At 43.2% G+C, this 20,701-nt stretch overlaps 3 protein-coding genes across 6 annotated transcripts in view; all 3 read left to right on the top strand.

Annotated features, from left to right (window-relative positions):
• The first annotated feature begins 1,663 nt into the window (after positions 1–1,663).
• Positions 1,664–7,926, top strand: retsat.2 (retinol saturase, tandem duplicate 2). The gene is made up of 11 exons (XM_080511585.1): positions 1,664–1,833; positions 3,078–3,260; positions 3,363–3,604; positions 4,512–4,713; positions 4,823–5,020; positions 5,118–5,237; positions 5,308–5,446; positions 6,001–6,110; positions 6,193–6,362; positions 7,232–7,391; positions 7,470–7,926. Exons 1-11 carry the CDS (start codon positions 1,674–1,676, stop codon positions 7,616–7,618), a joined length of 1,833 nt encoding a protein of 610 aa, XP_080367711.1. The 5' UTR covers positions 1,664–1,673; the 3' UTR covers positions 7,619–7,926.
• A 1,322-nt stretch (positions 7,927–9,248) lies between these two features.
• On the top strand, positions 9,249–13,785 carry cdk21 (cyclin-dependent kinase 21; the record flags this gene model as incomplete). The annotated part of the gene is made up of 7 exons (XM_080511982.1): positions 9,249–9,478; positions 10,495–10,627; positions 10,697–10,864; positions 11,696–11,805; positions 11,888–11,938; positions 12,030–12,174; positions 13,708–13,785. 7 exons carry the CDS (start codon positions 9,249–9,251, stop codon positions 13,783–13,785), a joined length of 915 nt encoding a protein of 304 aa, XP_080368108.1.
• A 1,495-nt stretch (positions 13,786–15,280) lies between these two features.
• The window catches only part of svilc (supervillin c), a 36,230-nt gene continuing 30,809 nt past the window's right edge, over positions 15,281–20,701 (top strand). For 3 of the 4 annotated variants that reach the window (XM_080511116.1, XM_080511115.1, XM_080511113.1), the window contains exons 1-2: positions 15,281–15,387; positions 18,548–19,050. In XM_080511116.1, the coding sequence (XP_080367242.1) occupies positions 18,770–19,050 (281 nt within the window). In that variant the 5' untranslated portion in view covers positions 15,281–15,387; positions 18,548–18,769. The remainder of the gene's footprint in view (positions 15,388–18,547; positions 19,051–20,701) is intronic. The other variant, XM_080511114.1, reaches the window with a different exon arrangement.

Genomic DNA, 20,701 nt, shown 5'->3' with positions numbered 1-20,701 from the left:
CCTGGCTTTTTCTTCTTAAAAATGTTTTTCTCAGCAGATCTAACTCAATAAGTCTGACCGTGTTTGCAATTTTTTGGTGCCACAAAGAATCAAGTTGTAGAACAACATGCAATAAATTCTTGCAATGTGACTCATCAGAATACTAAAAAAAAAAATACTTGATACACTACTACTCTGCAGAATGGATGAATGTTCTAATCTTACTATTATGTGGCGTTGAAGAGCCACAAGTTTTACTTACAGGAGCAGAAATGTTTTCCCTCATTACAATGAGGGGCTTTTAATGGACTTAATGACACAAGATTTAGGCGTTAAACCAGGGAGACATCCCACAGTGGTCGTGGGTTCAAATACAGCCCCGGGGCATTTCTGTGTGGAGTTCACTGTTTACTCCAGGTACTCCCGTTTCCTCCCTCAGACCTAAAACATGCCGTGTGAAGTTAATCGTTGATGCTAAATTGCCCCCTCCGTGTGAATGTGAGTGTGTGTTTGTGATGGACTGGAGACGTCTTCAGGGTGCATCCTGTTGGGATAAGTTGTGTCAAAGATGGATGGAAAATACACAACATTGTGTCATGAGTTCCCAGTTTATTTAGGCTACTCGGCTCGTGAGGATTTACCCCAAATTCTGTTTGACCCAAGCCACAACGGATTGGAGCGCCATATTTGTGGTATCTGCTGTTTTGATCTATGTCATGATGCAGCGTCTACCTCGCTATATGGAACCTTGCTCCATAATACAGACTGTTGACTTGCAGCGGTGCTGCACCGGGACCGGATGACACCATGTCACCACCTCGCCCCTCAGGCTGCGGACGGTGAGCCCACCCGCGAGCACGAGGGTCAGTCCCAGCCAAACCTAATGCAAGGTAGGGTACAGGAGTGTGTTTCAGAAGATTGTCAATTCCACAACATTAAAGGAAGTTTAGTTTTGCAGTTTTACAAAGGGACTGAGGCTTGAGGCAGAGCTTCCACAACAAACACACACACACACACACACACACACACACATCCAGGAAACATTAAAAAGTTTCACACTTTGATTTAAGTTACAAGAGTGTGAGATTTCAGCTCTAACTTTTTTTTTTTTTTTTAATTTGCACCTCAAAACATTTAATGTTTTAAGGTGAAAACTATCAGGATGTCAAACAAGTGAGTAGTGTATACAATGCAAAAATCAGAGTATCAAACAAATATGGGAGGTGACATTTAAGAATGTGCAATAATTAAGATGTTTTTTTTTGAAGATACACATGTTGATTATATTCTTTTTATTTATGACTTGTTTGTTCTTTAAACTGTTTTAATAGAGTGGAAAATTGATCAATTAAGTATTGAATTGAACTTCTATTTATGTGGGATTTGTTTGCAGCTTCATGTTTTTTTTTTTTAATATACGTTTATGATCTTTTTAGTGAGATCATTATTGCGGAGAGGTCAAAGGTCGTTTCTGGTTATGCAAAACAACACTGACATTCTGTACACAAGGCGTCTCTCTGAATAAACGGGCCGCTGATTGGCCGAAGCGGTGTGTCCGCTATCTGACGAAGCCTCTGATTGGTCCATTTGTCCCGTCTCGTTCTGTGGGCGGGGCTTCCTTAGCGGGGACGTAAGACCCCTGGTTGAACCGGATCGTCCATTTCTTCACATGTTGGACGAGAAAACTTGACACAATGTGGCTCATTGTGGCGCTTCTCGCTGTGGTTTTGGCCGCGGTTATATCCAAATATGTCTTCCGCTCCTCCGGACCGAATCCCTTCGAGACGGACACTCGTGAACCGCTGAAGAAGATGGTTTTCGACAAGAAGGAGAAAAACAAAGTGCTGAAGCAAGGTGAGTTAAAATGACCCTGTTCGCATTGCATCACTTCACCTTTTTCTCTAGAAAACCAACAAAGTGAGTGATTTTCAGGAAAATGAACACGTGAAGTGATGTATTTGTGTTGTTTCATTGCTCGTTGCCAGGCAACAATGTGTCAAATATGAAAATATTATTATTCTGGTCTAAATTAATTCTAAATCAAGTCAAACAGTTTAAACACTTTATTTTTTTAATTGCATTTCGTTATTTAATGTTGCTGAGTGTCATGTAATTTCCCTGTCCATGATATTTAACTGAAATAACTAATTGGAGGTCAATACCATACCCATTAATTGTTGAACTTCTTTATCGTTCAACATTTTCTTTATACGAACACAAGTGGAACAGTCTGAAAAACTCAGAAAAAGTAAAAGTGCAGGTGTATTTAAAAGAAACAAACAACAATACCTTGGAGGAGTTCATTTAAACAAATCAGTGAAATTTCTAAATAATTGAGATTTATTGCAAAAAACCTTTTTATGCTATAAATTGTGATTTTCTTTTGTGTGGTATGGAAATGGAAATATTTCACTAAATCAGATGTTTTTATTTTTCATTTTTGAATCTCAACCGATAATTCGTTCCAGGCATTTGACATTTTAAACATGTGTGCAATCACATATGTACACCGATGTAGATATATCTGTATATTCCATATACACACATACAAATGTATAAACTCCTTATTGATTACATACATTTATATTGTATAAAGATATATTCAGACAAAATAAATAATCTATGAGTTTACACATGCATTCTTATAAACATACATGCATACATACATCCTATACCTAATAAGAAGTATAACCTATCTAATCCCACCCCTTCTCCAATATTCAATAGTGATATTTTATAGTTGCCTTTCTGTATTGAAAATAAAAAATATATATAGTAAGAATATCATCTACTATAGAAGACATTATAAATATACATGTATATATACACAATACACTGTATACATATATGAACACACACGCTTGAAATTCTTCAGGACATAGGTTTCAATTACATTCAACTCTCTTTCGATGCAGTTATATTATTACTATAACATTCGGTTGAGTTTTTTTTTTAAATGTTAAATTTGTTATTTCATGAACCACAAGATGAACATGGGTCCAGAAGGAGGTGTAGTTATATTGTAATTTTCTATAATCTGCATCAAGTCCTTTCACGTGTTTGTAAGTATTGTGCTGCTTTCCTGTCCACGTCTTCAGGTTTCCTGGCCAGTAAAGTACCGGACAACCTGGACGCCATCATCATCGGCAGCGGGGTCGGCGGGCTCGGGCTCGGCGTGCTGCTCGCCAAAGTAGGAAAGAAGGTGTTGGTTCTGGAGCAGCACGATCGGGCCGGAGGGTGCTGCCACACGTTCTCAGAGAAGGGCTTCGAGTTTGATGTTGGTGAGTTGAAAAGATCACTTGTGATGTGTCTTCATGTTGTCTGTCAGTTTTAGCAGCCATTTTTTTTTTTTTTTTTTTTTTGCTGTCTGGTGTTCCCTGCAGGAATCCACTACATCGGCGACCTGCTTGACCACAAGCCGTTTCGCTGCATGCTGGACCAGATGACCAACGGACAGCTGCAGTGGGAGCCTCTGGAGAACCCGTATGACCAGGTTGTGCTGGGACCACCAGAAAACCGCCGCCAGTACCCCATCTACAGCGGCAGGACCCGCTTCCCCGACGAGCTGAAGAAGTGCTTCCCCGGAGAGGAAAAGGCCATCGATGAATACATAAGGCTGGTCAAGGTTCGGTCGCTAACGCAACAACTTGTCTGCCACTACGTCTTTGAAAATGTTGTTCCCCGTCCCGCTGTGGTCACTTTCCAACATGCACATGTGCCTTTTCTCCCACTGCCCTACGTGTCAACGATTTGCACTTTAGCACAGATAACCTTCACGATACAGTGACTGATATTGTTTAAAGAACCGATCAAAGTTACAGGCTTTAGCTGCAACAGCAGATTTTCTTTATCACACAGATAAAGAATCGGCACTTTATCTGTCCAACAATCCATTTATTGCTTCTTTTCTTTTTCCCCCCCACTGCGTTTCCCTTTATAGATCGTGATTTGCAAGAATGTCGAAATGAAACAATCCAAACGGGGATAGTTAGTAAATCTTGTTTTTTTTTAGAGGCTGATGCAACATTTCAGCTCTTTTTAAGGACCATATTTCAGCTGAGTCAGGATTTGGTATATCGCAATCGAGCGCAATACTAGAAACCAGGCCATCTGCATTTATTGTATCATTTACATGGAAATAAAAACTTAAGTTGTTGTAATTTCTTCACGAGTAACATCAGCCTTCCTCCCCCAAAGCCGATTCTTTTAAATGCCTGACATCGAACAGTAAGCCTGCACCTTAAACAAAGAAGCCTGAAACACCTCGAACACTTCATGGTGACAAAGAAACATTCATCTACACTAATGTGAACCCATTACTCGTTTTTTGAGACAAACTGACTTGTTGACGTTGTCCGAGAGGAGAGCTGAGGAGCGCGACTTGTTTACAATGTTGCTCCAACTGAGAACAGTCTCCCACACGGAACAATTAGAGATATTAAGTTTTATAGTTGTAATATTCCACTTACTCCACTCCAGCGTGTGTGTCAGTCTTCTGCAGCCGTCATGTGTGTCTGCCGTTTTCCCCCCAGAAAGCCGGCCGTGGCATTTGGCTCCTGGCTCTGTTGAAGCAGTGTCCCGCCCCCCTGGCCAAATTCCTGGCCTACACCGGCCTCGCCAAGCATCTGTCCTTCTTCTTCAAAATGGCCCCCCGCAGCCTGACGGAGGTCGTCAATGAGCTGACGGACAACAAGGACCTCCGAGCCGTCTTCACCTATATCTTCGGCACCTATGGTAAGACCTGCGGCCGCCCGCCTGCCCGCCCGCCCGGCGAGCTTGTTTTTTTCCCCGTCCCGCCCGCCACAGCCTGCTCACAAGTTGTGTTTCCGTCTCCGACCGGCAGGAAACGCGCCGAGAGAAGCCAGCTTCGCCATGCACAGCCTGCTGGTCACTCATTACCTGAACGGCGCCTGGTACCCGAAAGGCGGGGCCAGTGAGATCGCCTACCACATGATCCCCATCATCGAGCAGGCAGGGGGCGCCGTTTTGGTCCGGGCCCCTGTCAACCGCATCTTATTCAACGGCGCCAAGGAGGCTTGCGGTGGGTGCGGCCGCCTCCGACGCCGCGGCCTTCACAGTTTGCTGTATTCTTTCTGACGTCATCGTTTGTTGGGGGTTTTTTTTTTTCCCGGTTTCAGGCGTGAGCGTCATGAAAGGCCAGGAGGAAGTGCATATCCGGGCCCCGATGGTCATCTCCAACGCCGGCATCTTCAACACCTACCAGAAGCTGCTGCCCAAAGAGCTCCAGGCCATGCCAGGTGGGCGAAACCGTGACCGCGAGCTTCAGCCGGTGTAGGTCCAGTCTGACGACACTCTCCCGACTCGCAGCGATCCAGAAGCAGCTGGGCATGATGAAGAATGGCGACGGCGGTCTGAGCATCTTCCTCGGTCTGAACGGCACCAAAGACGAGCTGGGCCTGAAGGCGGACAACTACTGGATCTTCACCGAGAACAACTTTGATGAGCTGTATGTCGCTTTGACCAGTGCAAACGCCTATAAATGCGTCCGACACGGTCTGGCTAAGTGCTTTCCAACTCGCCAAAATATAATCAAACCAGAAACGAAAAATACATCAATAATACACACTGTGTTAAAGACTGAAGTAAAAATGCAATATAACACAATAAAATGTACCTTATTATAAAACCTGGTTTTATAACCACAAAGGGTAAAGGTGTGTTCTGAGACGGGATTTCAAAACTGAATACCTGTTAACACGATCAAAGATCAGTTGCATCATATTTCAATTATGTAACAATCAGGAACTGAAACTGCTGCTAACATGTCAGGCCACTAGTTGGCGCTAGTGGTCATTTCTTCATCTTCATCGTCATATCTGCGTGTGAGCCACACGATGGTATAGGAAATGTACAATTCTGTGTGTTTGGAAAATACCCCCCCCCGCCCCACTTTTTAGCGTTGCAACATCATCTTTTGCGCAGTATTTTAACTTTTCTCTGAACTGGTTTTGGCCTGTGGACTGAATGTGAATTCCCCATAAACGTTGTTTTCTTTCGAAGGGTGGAGGAATATCTAAATGGAGAACGGGAGGAGTCTTGTAAAAAAATTCCCCTGCTGTTTGTGGGCTCGCCGTCGTCCAAAGATCCCACCTGGGAGGAGAGATCACCAGGTGGGTCCAGCGCCCGGGGGACATCGGGGGGGGGGGGTCTCGCTCAGCTTCTGTCCAACACCATCTCTTCCCTCCACTCCAGGAAAGTCCACTCTGAGTCTGGTCAGCTTTGCCAACTATTCCTGGTTTGAGGAGTGGAAGGATGGAAAGGTGACCAACAGGGGGCCCGACTACAAAGAGCTGAAGCAGGCTTTCATCGACACGGCGGTGGAAATGGTTCTGGACGTTTTCCCCAAGATCACCAGAGACAAGGTGGAGAGGTTTAGTCTGTCTGCTGGACTCTGAATATTGAATATTGTTTGTTTTGAAGAAGGTGCACGGGAATCACTTTTTGGCACAACACCTGTCCCGGTACATACCTGCCCACTTAAAGCACTGGCTACCGTTTTTATCGGCCTCAGTGCCGCCCCCTGCTGGCAACTCCGAACCACTTCGGATACCGCTGCAGGTCTCTTAAATGTCTGGGAGAGTAGGAGTGATATTATCACTTTTAGGGCAGGTTTTAGAGAAGCAGAGGCTCCAAACTGGATGTATCTACATGCGGAAGTAGAATCTGGCGGCATGAAGCCCGTTAACCCGTGAAAATTCACAAATTGGCCGCGTCATTTTATAAGCCGCAGGCTTCAAAGCGTGTGGAAAAATAATGGCTTATAGTCTGGAAATGACGGTAATATTCCAACACAAAACGCACACAGAGACACGGGGAAAAATATAAAGTAACAGAAGAGCAGTGAGGAAGTTCCGCCTGACTCGTCCAATTCTGAAAATGTATTATTACTATTATTATTAATACACTTTTTTCTTTTTTGTAACATGTTCTGAACTAAAATAATAATTTACTGAATTGTTATAGCAGAATTCCACATAGTTTATTCATATATATTTTTCAAAAGTCAGAATGTGATGATTTTGATCATCTTGGCCAATTCTGAAAAGGCAGATGGACTAATTATTATTATTGTTTTTATTATTTAGCCTTTTTACTCTTTTGTGACATCTTGTGAGCTAATTGAGGAAATGATATGCAGGTGAATGAGTGACGGCGACAATCCAAACCGGACTGAAATTAGATTAAAGCTTTTTTTTTTTTTTAAATTGACAAGCCTGTCGTCTTTCTGCAGATCGAGTATGTCGACGCCGGCACCCCCATCACAAACACGCACTACATCGGCACCCCCAAAGGCGAGATCTACGGCGCGGATCACGGCATCGCCCGGTTCAGCCCCGAGCTGAACGCCACCGTTCGGCCTCAGACGCCCCTGAAGAACCTCTACCTGACAGGTCGGTGTGACGCGGCATGAGCCCACCGAGTGGCGAGGCCGTCCTCTCACGCTGTGTGTGTGTGTTTTCCTCTCGCAGGTCAGGATGCGTTTCTGTGCGGCTTCGCCGGTGCCCTCGCCGGGGCGCTCAGCTGCGGCTCCATCATCCTGAACCGCAACCTCCACCTGGACGCCATCGGTCTGGCAAAGAGAACCAAGTTCATGAACAATAAACTAAAAGGAGAGTAGCTGTTCAGCAGCACTCAGAAACTGTAACCACGCTGCTGTGGCTCTTCGGTGAGTTGGGTCGTTGGATCTAATGTCACTAACAATCCAATGACGCATAAAGGAAGTAGAAGCTGCTCATTCCCGACGCACTGCTGCACCTCATCCTCCTCCAGGCTGATGCAGTCACTCACACTGTCCAGAGTCCTGGGAACTTTTTTTTTTTTTTTGATGTGATAATTTATGCATTGTTGCCTTTGCATTTAACACCGTGCCTGATTATACGTTTGTTTGTACTGTCACTATCACTGTTCCACCTCTTTAACAGAACAAATAAAAGGTGCAAACACTAAAGTGGTTGTGGCTCTACAGGTGTGCTTTTGAAAGATTTTTCTCCAAAGGTGAACTGTTGATACGGCTCCTTACCGATTGGTCTTAATGGAAGGTCTGCGCTTCCTTTAAGAAACGTACTTCATAGTCCAACTATCGCTTTACTATAAACGCACTCATTGTTTTTAGGTAAATACTGAAATGTGTCAATTAGATTAACATCTGATATTCATTTAAAAAGGTTTGTAATAAAGTAGAGCCAGGCTTGTTCATGGCTGGATTGACATTCAAACTCCACAAAAACGCACAGATTTTAGGCCCTGGTATAAAGATTGGTCACCTCTACCCCACCATATGGACAGAACATGGCCGCAATCCGCATGTCACTGTTTTCAGAGGTAAACTACAATTTAAGATTTTGTTCCCCTCATACTTGGCATGAGGAGTTCTGAAACTTATCCCTTGTTTTCTCCTGTGTGTTCTTATTTATGATATTTATCTATTATATTTATCTATTATATAGATTGTATATGTTTGTGCTGACATTTGTGAGTGCATAATTAAACTGTTTGCACATGTTTATTATCATGTTACCAACATATTGCAAAAGTGTGACTGAATTGTCATAAAAGACATTGCACTATTTAATGTGCATTCATGCTCTGCAAATGTAAATTTCTAGTTTCAGTAAAATGCCCATAGTTAATGTGCATGTTTGTTCAGGTGACAGCCTTTCAATATAAGCTGCTTGTAAACATTTGCACACAACTACAAGGATTTACTTTCTCAGCCGTCGGGTTAGTGTTTGATTTGGCCTCATTTTGTTGTTGTTTTGGTCAACATGTTTAGAGACGTTTCTGTTTTATCTCTACACCTGAACGCAGCACGGGGCTGACGGACATGCGGCTGGGCACGTGCTGCTCGGTGGGCTTTGCAAACGACAAATTCGGGCTTTCTGATTAGTTGACGAATAAAAAAGGGGTGTGATTATTCGGATTCCCCATCATTTTTGTCTGCCACTGACACATGAGAAAACAGATCCTTGGGAAGAGGCCAGACACCAGAGATTAAGTGAAGAAAACACAGCACGTGGTTCATATTACAGGTAAGTTTTTTTTTTTTTTTTTAATCTCCTCAGGTGAGAATTACCTGTTTAAATAATAACAATAATCAATAATCATCAAGGTTTTTAGACACTTTGTTCTGGCGTGCTGAATCTAAAGTCACGGCAGAGAGATTACGCCAATTTTGGGTTTATTTTAATATATTTTATTTAAAAAAAAAAGAAGCATTTTTCAGGTGAATCGAGCTGCAGGAGGAAACGATGCTGCACGGAGCCGAGGCCTCGCGCTACGAGCTGCTCGCGGAGCTGGGCAAGGGGACACATGGGAAGGTCTACAAGGCCCGGGAGGTCGGCGACAACCAGCGCCTCCTGGCGGTGAAGAAGTTCAACATCCGCGGCGACACGTTCGAGACCGGGATCCCTGCGGTCATCGTCCGGGAGGTGGCGCTGCTGCGCAAGCTGGGACAGTTTAACCACCCCAACATCGTCCAGTAGGCGCCGCTGCACGTGTTTCTTCAACAGAGGCGCTCAAATCACAGGGGAGCTTGTTGTTTTTCAAATCGGGGGTCAACGAGGGTGCATTCATTTATTTATCAACATGCACAATAAACTGCTCCGCAAATATGAAGCCACAGTGACTTATCCACGAATATTGTTTGATTGATCCATGTGATGACGTAGATTCCACACAATCGGTTACGATAAGCACATTCTGAGTTTATTTTTCACTGGTAATTTAATTTATTTGTTGATTTAAGTGTAAAAACAACACATAACAAAAGTTTTCAAATCCCCGAATAAAAGGGAGCAGAAGAAAGATCATTTTCAGAGAGGATTAATTTAATAATCGATTTATTAATAGATTATTAAATTAACCACAAACTATTTTGATAATATATCAATTGTTTTGAGTCATTTCTTTAATTTAAAAAAATGGATTCTCTGATTTAAGCTTAAATGTGAATATTTCGAGGTCTTTTTACTCTTCTTTGGACACTTAATTGAATATTATTGTGTTTTGAACCTAACAAGAAATTTGTGGACGTCAACTTTGGCATTGAAAAACTGATCAACATTTTTTACAGACAAAACCACTGTTTGATTAATAACCGATTAATCAAGAAAATCATTGAGGAATGTATCAGTTATGAAAATGACCGTTAGTTGCAGCACTAGTTAACTTAAGTACTCTGCCCCTTTATCGCAAATAATAATTTTTCATTTAAAATGAAAAGTAAACGGCAAATAAAACAAACAAAATGACTAAAGTTTGAGAGGTCTAAATAGCCAACATTGTTTATATCAGTTATAGTTCAGGGGGGAAGTAAACGTTTTTTCTACATGACGACCGTCCCCAATCTAGCTTTGACCTAACGCAGTACCCTTGAAAACATGTTGGCTTTGTGATGAATGAATGAATCTTATGTGTATTTCCATCCACTCTACAGAATATTTTGTCATTCCGACGTCTTTCCTGTGTCTCCATGTGTCTTTGTGTGCCGTGCAGACTGTTGGACACCTCCGTGGTCCCGGTGGGTAGAAGTCTGGACATCGCTCTGGTGCTGGAGTACATCGACCAGGACTTGTCCACCTACATCTCCAAAGTTCCCGCCTCCGGCCTCAGCCGCGACTCCATCAAGGTGCGAACTGGCCGCCTGGGTTTTAATCTGATGTTCATTCACGGTGGTGACGGCTGGCGTGCTCTCTAGGACGTGATGCAGCAGCTGCTGCGAGGTCTGGACTTCCTCCACACCAACCTGGTCCTGCACCGCGACCTGAAGCCGGAGAACGTTCTGGTCACCAGCAGGGGGGAGGTGAAGATCGCGGACTTTGGACTGGCTCGGATCTACACCTTCAACGTCGCTCTCACCCCGGGTGTACGTAAAGCTGTGTCGCTGCTCCTCTGATGAGCATTTTATTCCTCATTCTGAGGTCAAAACTCCTCTTTTCTTCTCCAGTGAGCTCTATATTCCGTATTTCTGTGTGTTTATATATATTTGTGTGCATGTTTATGTTTGTTATGGGTATTCAGGCTGCAGAAGTTTACTGTCATTGTGACGTCAACATATTCCAAAAGCCTGACTAAACTGTAATACATTACATTTACGTTGCACTATTTAATGGGCTTTCAATGGTGGAATTGACTAATTCAACAATTCTGATCCATTAATGGAACAAAATTCATTCAAATGAAGCACAAACGTCAAGGAGAAATGAGCCACATTTCATTGAGATCACGGCAATGTGTAAAGTCTTGGTAGGAGAAAGGGCACTGTTATTTGAAATTGCAAACAAAGACATAAACATCATCCACTTGAAGTGGAAATCGCATCTTTATCACAACATAATCATATATAGCATGTCCACCTGACGTCTCGTCGCGCTCGTGTGCATCGAAATGTCAGAGGTTCGTGTTCCACGTATTACAATTCGAACATGCATGATAGGATGCCTTCCTGCAGGGACAGATTTGCCCACGACCCTGGGTTTTCTTTGCCCCGGGTGGAGACTTGTCAGAGATTCTGGTCTGTAAAGTCTTAATAACACTGAGGCGCACTGTAATCCGATTACTAACAACATGGAAGGACTTTGATAGGACGTGGTGTGACAAGTTTTAGCCTCCAATTCCAACCTTAGCGAGAGAGTCTCTCCATGAGGTGTTTTTTGCGACAGTATGACCCTGGTTCTTCCTCCTTGGCGGGGCTCAGGTGGTGACGCTGTGGTACCGGGCTCCTGAGGTGCTGCTGAACTCCAGCTACATGTCCTCGGTGGACATGTGGAGCGTCGGCTGCATCTTCGCCGAGCTCTTCCTCTTGAGGTGAGGATGTTTGGGTCTGGCGTGAATGTCGACCCGGCGCCGCCGTGAATGTCTCTTGACGGAGCCTGGCCGTGTCCCGCAGGCCGCTGTTCCAGGGATACACCGAGGTGCAGCAGCTGCACAGAATCTTTCAGTGAGTGGAGGGCCGGTTTTTAAAATCTACCCCCCCCCCCCATAGTGCGCTTTTTGATTTCCCTGGTGTTCTTTGGTTTTCTCCCGATCAGGGTAATGGGTCTACCCAGCAAGGAGGACTGGCCCGAGGACAGCCCCATCTCCTACTTCCCCTCCTGGCAACCCGACGGCTTCGGCAGCAACCTGCTGCCCAAACTGCTGCCCAGCCTGCTTCCAGAGGAGAACGACCTGCTGTCTGTGAGCGCGTTTGTTCTCTGTGGTCTCATTTCATCTTAAATCTGGCGATTTAGAGTCAGAGCGTCGCTCTAGATCAACTCCGTCAGCCACTTTTTCTTTATCGGCGAAGGTACAAGTTGAGATCCTTTGACATTTTATAAATCAGTATCACTGCATGACAGTAGGAACTGGTTACTGAAATCATATTACAATATTACCTAGTTTATTTCCAGGTTAAAATATACACAAATACAATAATCTCCATTAGACAAGCTGCCATATTTGAAACAAGTCCTTGTTGTAGATGTGCTTAGGACATTATGAAGACGCCTTCATAATGATCAACTTCCTGTTGAAATGTTTACACTCATCACTCACCTTTGTCTTTCAGCAAGGAAAACAAGCTTTAGTGAGAAGTTATTAGTTTCACATGTATGAGGCAATAAACTCCAGGTCTGCAACCTTTAATGGCCAAAAGGGCCGTTTTTCTGACTTTTGCACCAAAACACATGTGTGGAGCCGCAAAACACGTTTAACCTTTAAAATGAGGCAAACGCAGCTTAAAAAGTTTCAAATGTTATTTTAACGTACGTACAGAAACTGTATCTTATGTTGCATTTATGAAGTTTCAGTTACAATTCAGGATGGTAAACATTTCATTACAATTTTAGTTGTTTTTGTGCCTAATTTTAGCAGTTTCAATTCTTTTTAATTTTTTTTAAAATTTTTGCTCTATTAACCATTTTGCTCTTTTTTAAGCAATTTCTATGCCATTTTTATGTTTTTTTTTCTTTTAGAAATTTAAGTCATTTTAGGTTTCTTTTTGAGCTGTTTTTGCATTTTTTCCTTTACCATTTCTTGCGGTTTTAGATATTTTTCCCATTTTAGTTGTTGTGACTTATATTAACATTTACTTATTTATTTGTGTTGATTGTAGACATGTCAAAAGCTGTGAGCAAGCACATATGCACACTGAAACACACACATGTATTGATTTGAAAAGTTTATTTCAGACGTGGGAACAACAAAAAATACACAAACCCCAGTAAAGCAGTGTATATTATAATATACTGGATATATTTAAACCCTTTAATGATAATGTATATAAATAATACAATTTGTATTTTATGACAATATATCCACACTGATCTATATCCAAGAATGCCCACACCTATACAGTCAAGTTTAGCCAAGAGATGAGATTCCTTTTGAAAAAGCCTCTGCTGTGCAAATAAAATAAATAAAAAGATCAAATGTAATTTTGTGAACGTTTCAGGGATCCACTGCAGAGTAGCTGAAGAGCCACATGTGGTTTTAGAGCCGCAGGTTGCAGACTCCTGCAATAAACCAAAGCCAGATCATGCTTAGTTTTTTCTTCAGCCATTATTTACTAAAGTAAGTTTAGTAAATATCGGTGTCCTAATTTCCAGTCCAGGAGTGACTTGATTAAACCATTGAAGCTGAGAGTTTGCAATGCTGAGCTGTGATCACACAAAGCAGAAGCAGCAATTCCCTCTAAACTGTTTACAAAGTGTGACGTCTCCTCACCTGCAGCAATGTTTGGCATTCAGACCGAGCCGTCGTATCTCCGCCGCCGAAGCCCTGGCTCACCCTTTCTTCCTGAAGCACTGAAGAGGAAGAGAGAAGGAGGAGAACATCCACTGCTGCTGCTGCGAGTCTCCAGTCTGACCTCAGCCTTGTTCCTTAACCCACGTTTTGCCATAATATTCTCTCTGCATTACTTTCTACTCTTCCTTCATGAAAGGCTGCTATGGCATAAAAAGTTATAAAGGACAAAAGAGTTTGCATTTCAGGAAGGATTGCCTGTGTTGTTTCTGAATAGGTTGTATTTATGTTCGATTTCAGAAGTGTTTATTCCCGCAAAGTGTCAATGAAACTTGAGAATTGTCTTTGTTTTGATTTTTTCCCCCCTGAAAAACAGAAACACCAAGCAGCTTGCAGTTGAAAAGTTTCCGTCAACGTGTGTTTCAGGATGTAATTTTGATTTTCTATTTGTTTGTATGAGATATATTTGTACTGAAGTTTCACTGTTCCACTGAGACACGTTTCTATAAATAAGTGCTTCTAACATATGTCTCTGCATTTGAATGTAACAGCATGTCCACTGCATGTGTGAGCAGTTAAAACCTAAACATGTCAGGAAACTTGCTGTTTCCAGGTGTGGAAGGAAGGGGGCGCTGTTGAGTTATTTTTGGCAAAAAGCTGTAACGTGGGCTCCAACGTTGGACTCCCATGTTTTTGTAGGACGACAGTTTCACCAAGTAAACTAACAAAGAGTTATATTAGAGTGCAACATATATCTATTGTCATCAAGTAAATAGCAATCCCAGATGCATCTAATAACAAACGGTAACAATAAGTAGATGTATATTCAAAATATTGTTTTGTATATATTTAACTATATGTTCAGTGTTTTTTGGTTTTTTTTGTAATTTTATAGCAGTTCTAAATTCCTCTTTAAAGTGTTTGAGCTGAATGCAGTCAGTTGCTTTGTGATGGTTAATATGATAGTTAACAGTTGAGGTTCGGTCAGTAAAATACAAGTTTTAATAATAAAATTCGAATAATTTGGGGGGGGGTTGATGTATAGCTGTTCTCAAGTATACCCACCGCCACATTGTGCAAACATAATTGTACTCGTTGACTCTGCTACTGGTGTAAAACAAACCAACGCATAGTGGAATACTCAGTCTAAACTGAATTGTACTGAAGTATGATATCAAAAATAAGCTTGACGTTAATACGACAGTCAGGAGTGTAAGTCGTTCCATCTCCCCTGATATGTCTTCAAGATGGACTAAAACCAAGGACGTTTGAGATCATTAGTCATTAGTCAATCTTTGAGTCATTAGTATCTTTTTCTGTAGTGTAAATTAACTCACATTTTCCAATAAATATATAATGAATTGCCCGTCACAGTCTGACATGATGTGAAACGCAAACTTCTTCAAATCGCGTAAAACCACCAACTCGACGGCAGGTGCGTCTTTCTGTGTGATATATTGGCTGCTGCCTCCTGTACACTGCCAGGGGCGCGTCCCAGGGGTTTGTCCATCTATTTATACCCCCCCCCCCCCCCCCCTTAATGCGGCGAACCACCCGCAGCTGCGAGCGCGTGTGACTACATTTGGAGCGAGTGGCGGCAGTGAAGGCTCGGCGGGGAGGGACCGCCGCTCCCCGGACACTGAGGCAGGTACACGGTGCGCACTGCATGTAAGTAAATATCTAAAAAAATAATACTCCATTTCTTATTAAAATAGATTATTTTTTCCCCAAGAGAACACGGTAAAAGCTGAATCTTCTGCGACGTGTTCTTCTCACAGTTGTTTTAGGGAACGACTTGTTGCGGTTGCGCACCCGTCGCTGCGGCTATTGTGGATCCGGTGCAGTTCCGGCTGAGCGCTAGATATTGTGGATTTGGTGGACGCCGAGTTACTTTGTGCACACTATGAGTAAAAACACTCGTATAGACTTGTCAAGTAGTTTTTTCCCCCTGTTTTTTATTTATTTATTGGTAATTTGTTCTTTCGGGGTGTTTTTACGCACAAATTACGCACGAAGTCGCTTAAATTATTTACCAGCAACGTTCCTGTAATACTTATTTTGTTTTCTTTCAACTTGCCTCAGATAATTTCAGCGACATTTAACTAACCAATTGTGAAGGGGTTTACTTTAGACACCTGTCAGACATTCGGATAGCTTTAAAATGTCTTCTTGGACAAATTAATGGGGATTTATCTTTTAAAAATAGAGCCGTCATCTGTTAACGTGGAGCTCACTTACAGCTGATGGGTGGATTATGGTGGGAGCATAACAAGGCTGACAGAAAGCCTCTCTCCCCCTCAGCCCTGCAGCCACATGTCTCTAATGCACCAGTAGACATCAGTTGAAAGGCTTAACGGGCCCCCGAGATGCTGATGTCAATTAAAAACGACCAAGTTTCACTCCTGCAAGATGAAATGCAACGCTGGGAAAAACTATCCACGTTCATGATTTATTATGTACACGACTCCCTTAGTGTCATACAGTAAATGCCTCTGAAGAGGTGTCCTTGAATTATGGAGCTCCATGGGGGGCTGCAGTGCAGGTAGCATGGCAGGACAGGTGTAATTGGGTGAAGGCTTATTCTTGGCAGGACTTTAATCTGGTTTACTGTACTACTGCTGGACGGCAAGTCCCCGTAGTTGCATAATGTTTACTTTTACTACAATTAAAGTCTAGAAACTTAAGTTTTCTGGAGAAACACACTTGACACATCATGGCTGTAATGCCCTGGCTTTTGGTGAGATTAGGAAGGTCAGAGGTGTCAGTTTGGAACTCAAATCGCCAATTTTTGACCTTTTGTTTACTTCCTTCCACTCCTCATTCCAATGTCATTTTACAGCTGCTCTTATGATCCCTGACTGGAGGCAGAACATTGGTCCTATGTGCTCAGCCAGCAGCTTTATGTCAACTAGTGTTGCAGGATTAGAAGCCCATGATCCCTCGTTGAGCCTCGATGGCATTTCTTCTTCTAATCGACAATCCTACAGCTTGTCACATGACTTTTGTTCTTTGCACAAGTGTGGCCACACTTGACTCACTCAAAACATGAAGAAGTGTGGCGCGGGTGAGATTAGATTGCTGTTGTATCTGCAGTAAGATTTTTTTCCTGATCATGCTGACAGAATGTTTCTTGTCCGCACTTTTTGAAGTGGCAACAGACTTCCTGGAGCGAGTTGTCTCATGTGGGGAATCGCTGCATCGTCAGTTCAGCTTGTTAAAGTTCTCCTCTGCATTGTATAATTGAGGATTTGCACTCCCCAGCTCGCGATATTTGCAAACCCAGCCTTCACTTTATTCAACATGACTTGACGTGGATATTTCCTGGAGCTGAAAACTAGATCGTAGCTGGGTTTTTTTTTTTGGGGGGGGGGCCTCTGGATTTTTTTTTAGGTCTGTGGTGCTCAATCTAATACCCATTTCTTCCCAGCAGTCTGAGAGCGGCAGTGAAATTGATGAAAGTCGAAGTAAAAGTTTCAACTTTCACTTTGTGAGCTGTGCTGTTGCTGCTGCCACCAGCACCACCGAGCCCTGCAGCCCATCCATCTGCCGTACTAAGTCTGTGGCTCACGGCTCTTTGTTCGGGCTCCATTGTGCTTCCTGCTCCAGGAATGCTGACGTGCACAGTTTTAGAAAGCACACAGACACATATGCAAACACACATTTATGCCTGTCCATATTTGTGACACACACACTCACATACACACACACACACACACACACACACACACACACACACATACACACACACACACACACACACACACACACACACACACACACACAGTCCCACATTTGTGATCCAAGCTGATGGTTCAGTCGCTCTTTTTAAAATCGTGCCACATCAGGACTATTTATATATGGTTTAAAGCTTCAGGTTGTGTCGGTGTTGTTGGCAACCATGGAGCCAGCTGGGACTGTTTTTTTCAGAGCTTGTATGTGTGTTTTGGTTGCTAGGGAACATCACAACTCCAACTGGTCACTATATGTCAATCTGACATATTTGGAACTGCAGAAAGTTTTGATTTTGCCCATTTTTAAAAGATTCATGTGCTCTTTGTTGTAAAATGGTTGGTGCCACTTGCCCAGCTGGAGTTACTTGCCGATTGCCAGTAAAGACCAGCGCGGCTGCAGGCCGTGGCATCGAGGTGCGGAGCGGAGCCAAGCAGCGGTGTTGAGTTTCAGTGCAAGGGGAGATTCCTGCGTGGCACTGCAGGCTGGTACAGGTCATCTTACATGGATCAGAGTATGACAGAAGGCAATGAACTCAGCTGTGCTTGTTAAAAAAAAAAAAAAAATCTACAATGAATGCAGGCCCACATAATGGTGTAGTAGTTTACACTCTTGCCTCATTGTGAGAAATCCCCCATTGATTGATAGCCTTTTCTGTGCGGCTTGAATAGCATGTGTGGATAAACTCAAAAAGATGTGTTTGTTGGGTTAAGTGGTGACTCTGCACTGATCTGCCACAGCATTATGCCTTATAACATGTAGGAACATACACTGTGTGTCTGACACTACCAGACCTGTTGTGCATTAATGAGCCTTGGTCAGCAGCCTTCACGCTGCTTCAAGTTTTTCCTTCCTTCGACCACATTTGATAGATAACGACCTCTGCAGGAGATAACCTGACACAGTTTGTTGAGTCTCCAACTTGTTCCACTCACTCAAATTCCTCAATTTTTTCCCCCCTTCTACACACAATGTTCCAGGCTTTATCCTCCTAATGACGTATTGTTAGTGTGGAGGGATCAGGATTGCAGTTCACAGGAATGTTTGAGTTGTATGTGTGCTGCTGTAGCCCATTAATGTTTGTTCTTCCATCTCCCAGGAGGAGCGTCTCTCTCTCACCAGGAGAAACCGACTGGCGTCATACCGTTGACAGGTGGAAGACTTTACATCCGATGGAACCTGAATTCCACCGGAGCAACATTTGGTCTCCATGTTTTGCCCCGCCTGAAAAGTGGAGAAAGCACAGCCGGCCCACTGTTTGTTCCTAAATGCTTTCCGAGTATCTGTGGAACAGGGAGTCATCTGAATATTTGTGAGGGACATGGATGCCTTGGAGAACCCGGTCCTGGAGCCCCGAGCCGAGCGGATTGCCCGATACAAGGCTGAGAGGAGGCGGGAAATAGCCGAGCGCTATGGCAACATGGAGGATCTTCCCTCAAAGTGGGTGAGGACGGATGTTAAGGAGGGTCAGGAGCCCGCAGCCAAGTCCCACAGAAGGTCACTGAACTCGGACGGCTTCTGTGAAGGAGTCAACGGCAAAACACAGGCGGTTACAAACGGACTAGAAGCAGACGTCCCCACGGAGCCCAACTGCCTGAGAAGGTGAGTCGTCGGTCAGTTTAGATACTGTAGTACATCGTCTTCAGGCCACAAAACTCCCTGAATACACAAAACACTCCGATGTCTTGGCATTGATGTCCAATCGTGAGTTTTGTTGCCAAAACCCGAGATGAAGTTGAGCTGTTGGGTTTGTTTGTCAAGATCATTAATCAGAGAAAAATGCGCTGCGCTTGTTCGAACTCATCCGAGAGGCTTCACCAGTTCTAACTGACGAGTCTCTCGAGTCTGACCGATGAAGCCTCTTGGAAGAGATGAAAAGAACTCAAGGACATCTTTTAAAACGAGAACTGGCAGAGCCGCTGGGCAACGCTGCATTGTTGATGCAGCACAATGTTTGTTTCTGTGTAACTTCAAACTCCTGAGCCCGAATCTGCAGCTGTGCTCAGGATCTCATTTGTTGATCCACAAATAAAACTACAGGTTATTCCTGTTACACGTCCTGATCGCACTTGTCACATGATTCAGGTCGTTTTGTTTTGACATCAGTACATCCTGCTTGTATTTCACTGAAATGGATTGGGTTGGTATCGTTAGTGACAGTAGCTATGTGCAGTGGGATATCATTAGTCTTTGATAGGGCAATAAAATGTGAAAAACAGAACTAATGACAGTGTTGATTGTTTACACACAAGATGTATGGAGGTCGTATCCAAAACCGTAACGACAGCTTTTGGTTGTAAATGGTTCATAAAGTGAGGCCGGAATTTCAGCTGGAATTTGAATTATGTATATATAAACTATAATAATTAATCTGGAAATGATATGTAACCTGCCTTTCTTAAAATATTGATCAGCCCAGGTTAACATGAGCTTGTGCATACATTTAGGGCCATTAAACTTAGCTTTTAAGTAAGATACTGTGAGGAACTTTGATTTCCAGCTTAATTGTTTTTTTAAGTTGCATTACGGTGACATTTTTGTTTGGTCTTGTGGTTCACCACTATTAAAACCATAAAATATGTATACCACAGCTGTTTTGTTGAGATTACTCAGGCTAAACCAGAGAAGGGTCACCAGTTTATTGTCTTGTATTTGAAGAACGATTCATCCCACTAGTTTTTGGACAATTACTCTGCATACGTTGTGCACTGCCAACTGTTGTTTAAGCATTGACTGATATGTTCATTCTAAGTGGCAAAGCTGAAGAAAGAAGCTATTATAACCTTTATGAAGTGTTATTCTATATCAGAAGGTCTTTACAATGGAGAGCAGGAAACTGTAATGGCAGGAATGATCAAGGCGAGCCCTGCGGTCATTGTTCAAAAGGGCTTTCTACCTCAGCAGTGACCTTTCAGCAGCACCAGATCCTTGACTTCAGCAGTTGCTGTCCGGTCTTTGTTGCTAATTAAAACTGAGGCGTCTAAATCAGTTGGCCCTGCAGGGAGCCTCAAAAGCCAGTCCAAGTCTTCTCCTGCATCCGGTCAACGCATTTTGCGTCGTGTCGTCTGAGCGCCGCCGGCATTACCGGCAAAACCTTCCTCGCATCTGAATATTCAGAATAAATCTATTTCTATTATCTAACAAAGCGAGTTGACGGAGCTGTTGGAGACGCACTTTTGATGGAAGTTCTGCGTAGTTTCTGTGTTACCCAGTCCTGCATCCTCACCTCCTTCAACCCCCCCCCCCCCCCCCC

This window comes from Blennius ocellaris (assembly GCF_963422515.1).
Source record: "Blennius ocellaris genome assembly, chromosome: 16".
In the NCBI taxonomy this organism is placed as follows: domain Eukaryota; kingdom Metazoa; phylum Chordata; class Actinopteri; order Blenniiformes; family Blenniidae; genus Blennius; species Blennius ocellaris.
The sequence above is the reverse complement of the archived record's forward strand: the minus strand, read 5'-3'. Positions and strand labels throughout refer to the sequence as shown.

Bases quoted from the DNA above. Each gene is read 5' to 3' on its own strand.
- retsat.2 (XM_080511585.1), top strand. From the start codon at position 1,674: ATGTGGCTCATTGTGGCGCTTCTCGCTGTGGTTTTGGCCGCGGTTATA. The intron at 3,261-3,362 runs GTGAGTTGAAAA...TGTTCCCTGCAG, and splicing joins GGGCTTCGAGTTTGATGTTG to GAATCCACTACATCGGCGAC. The intron at 4,714-4,822 runs GTAAGACCTGCG...TCCGACCGGCAG, and splicing joins CTATATCTTCGGCACCTATG to GAAACGCGCCGAGAGAAGCC.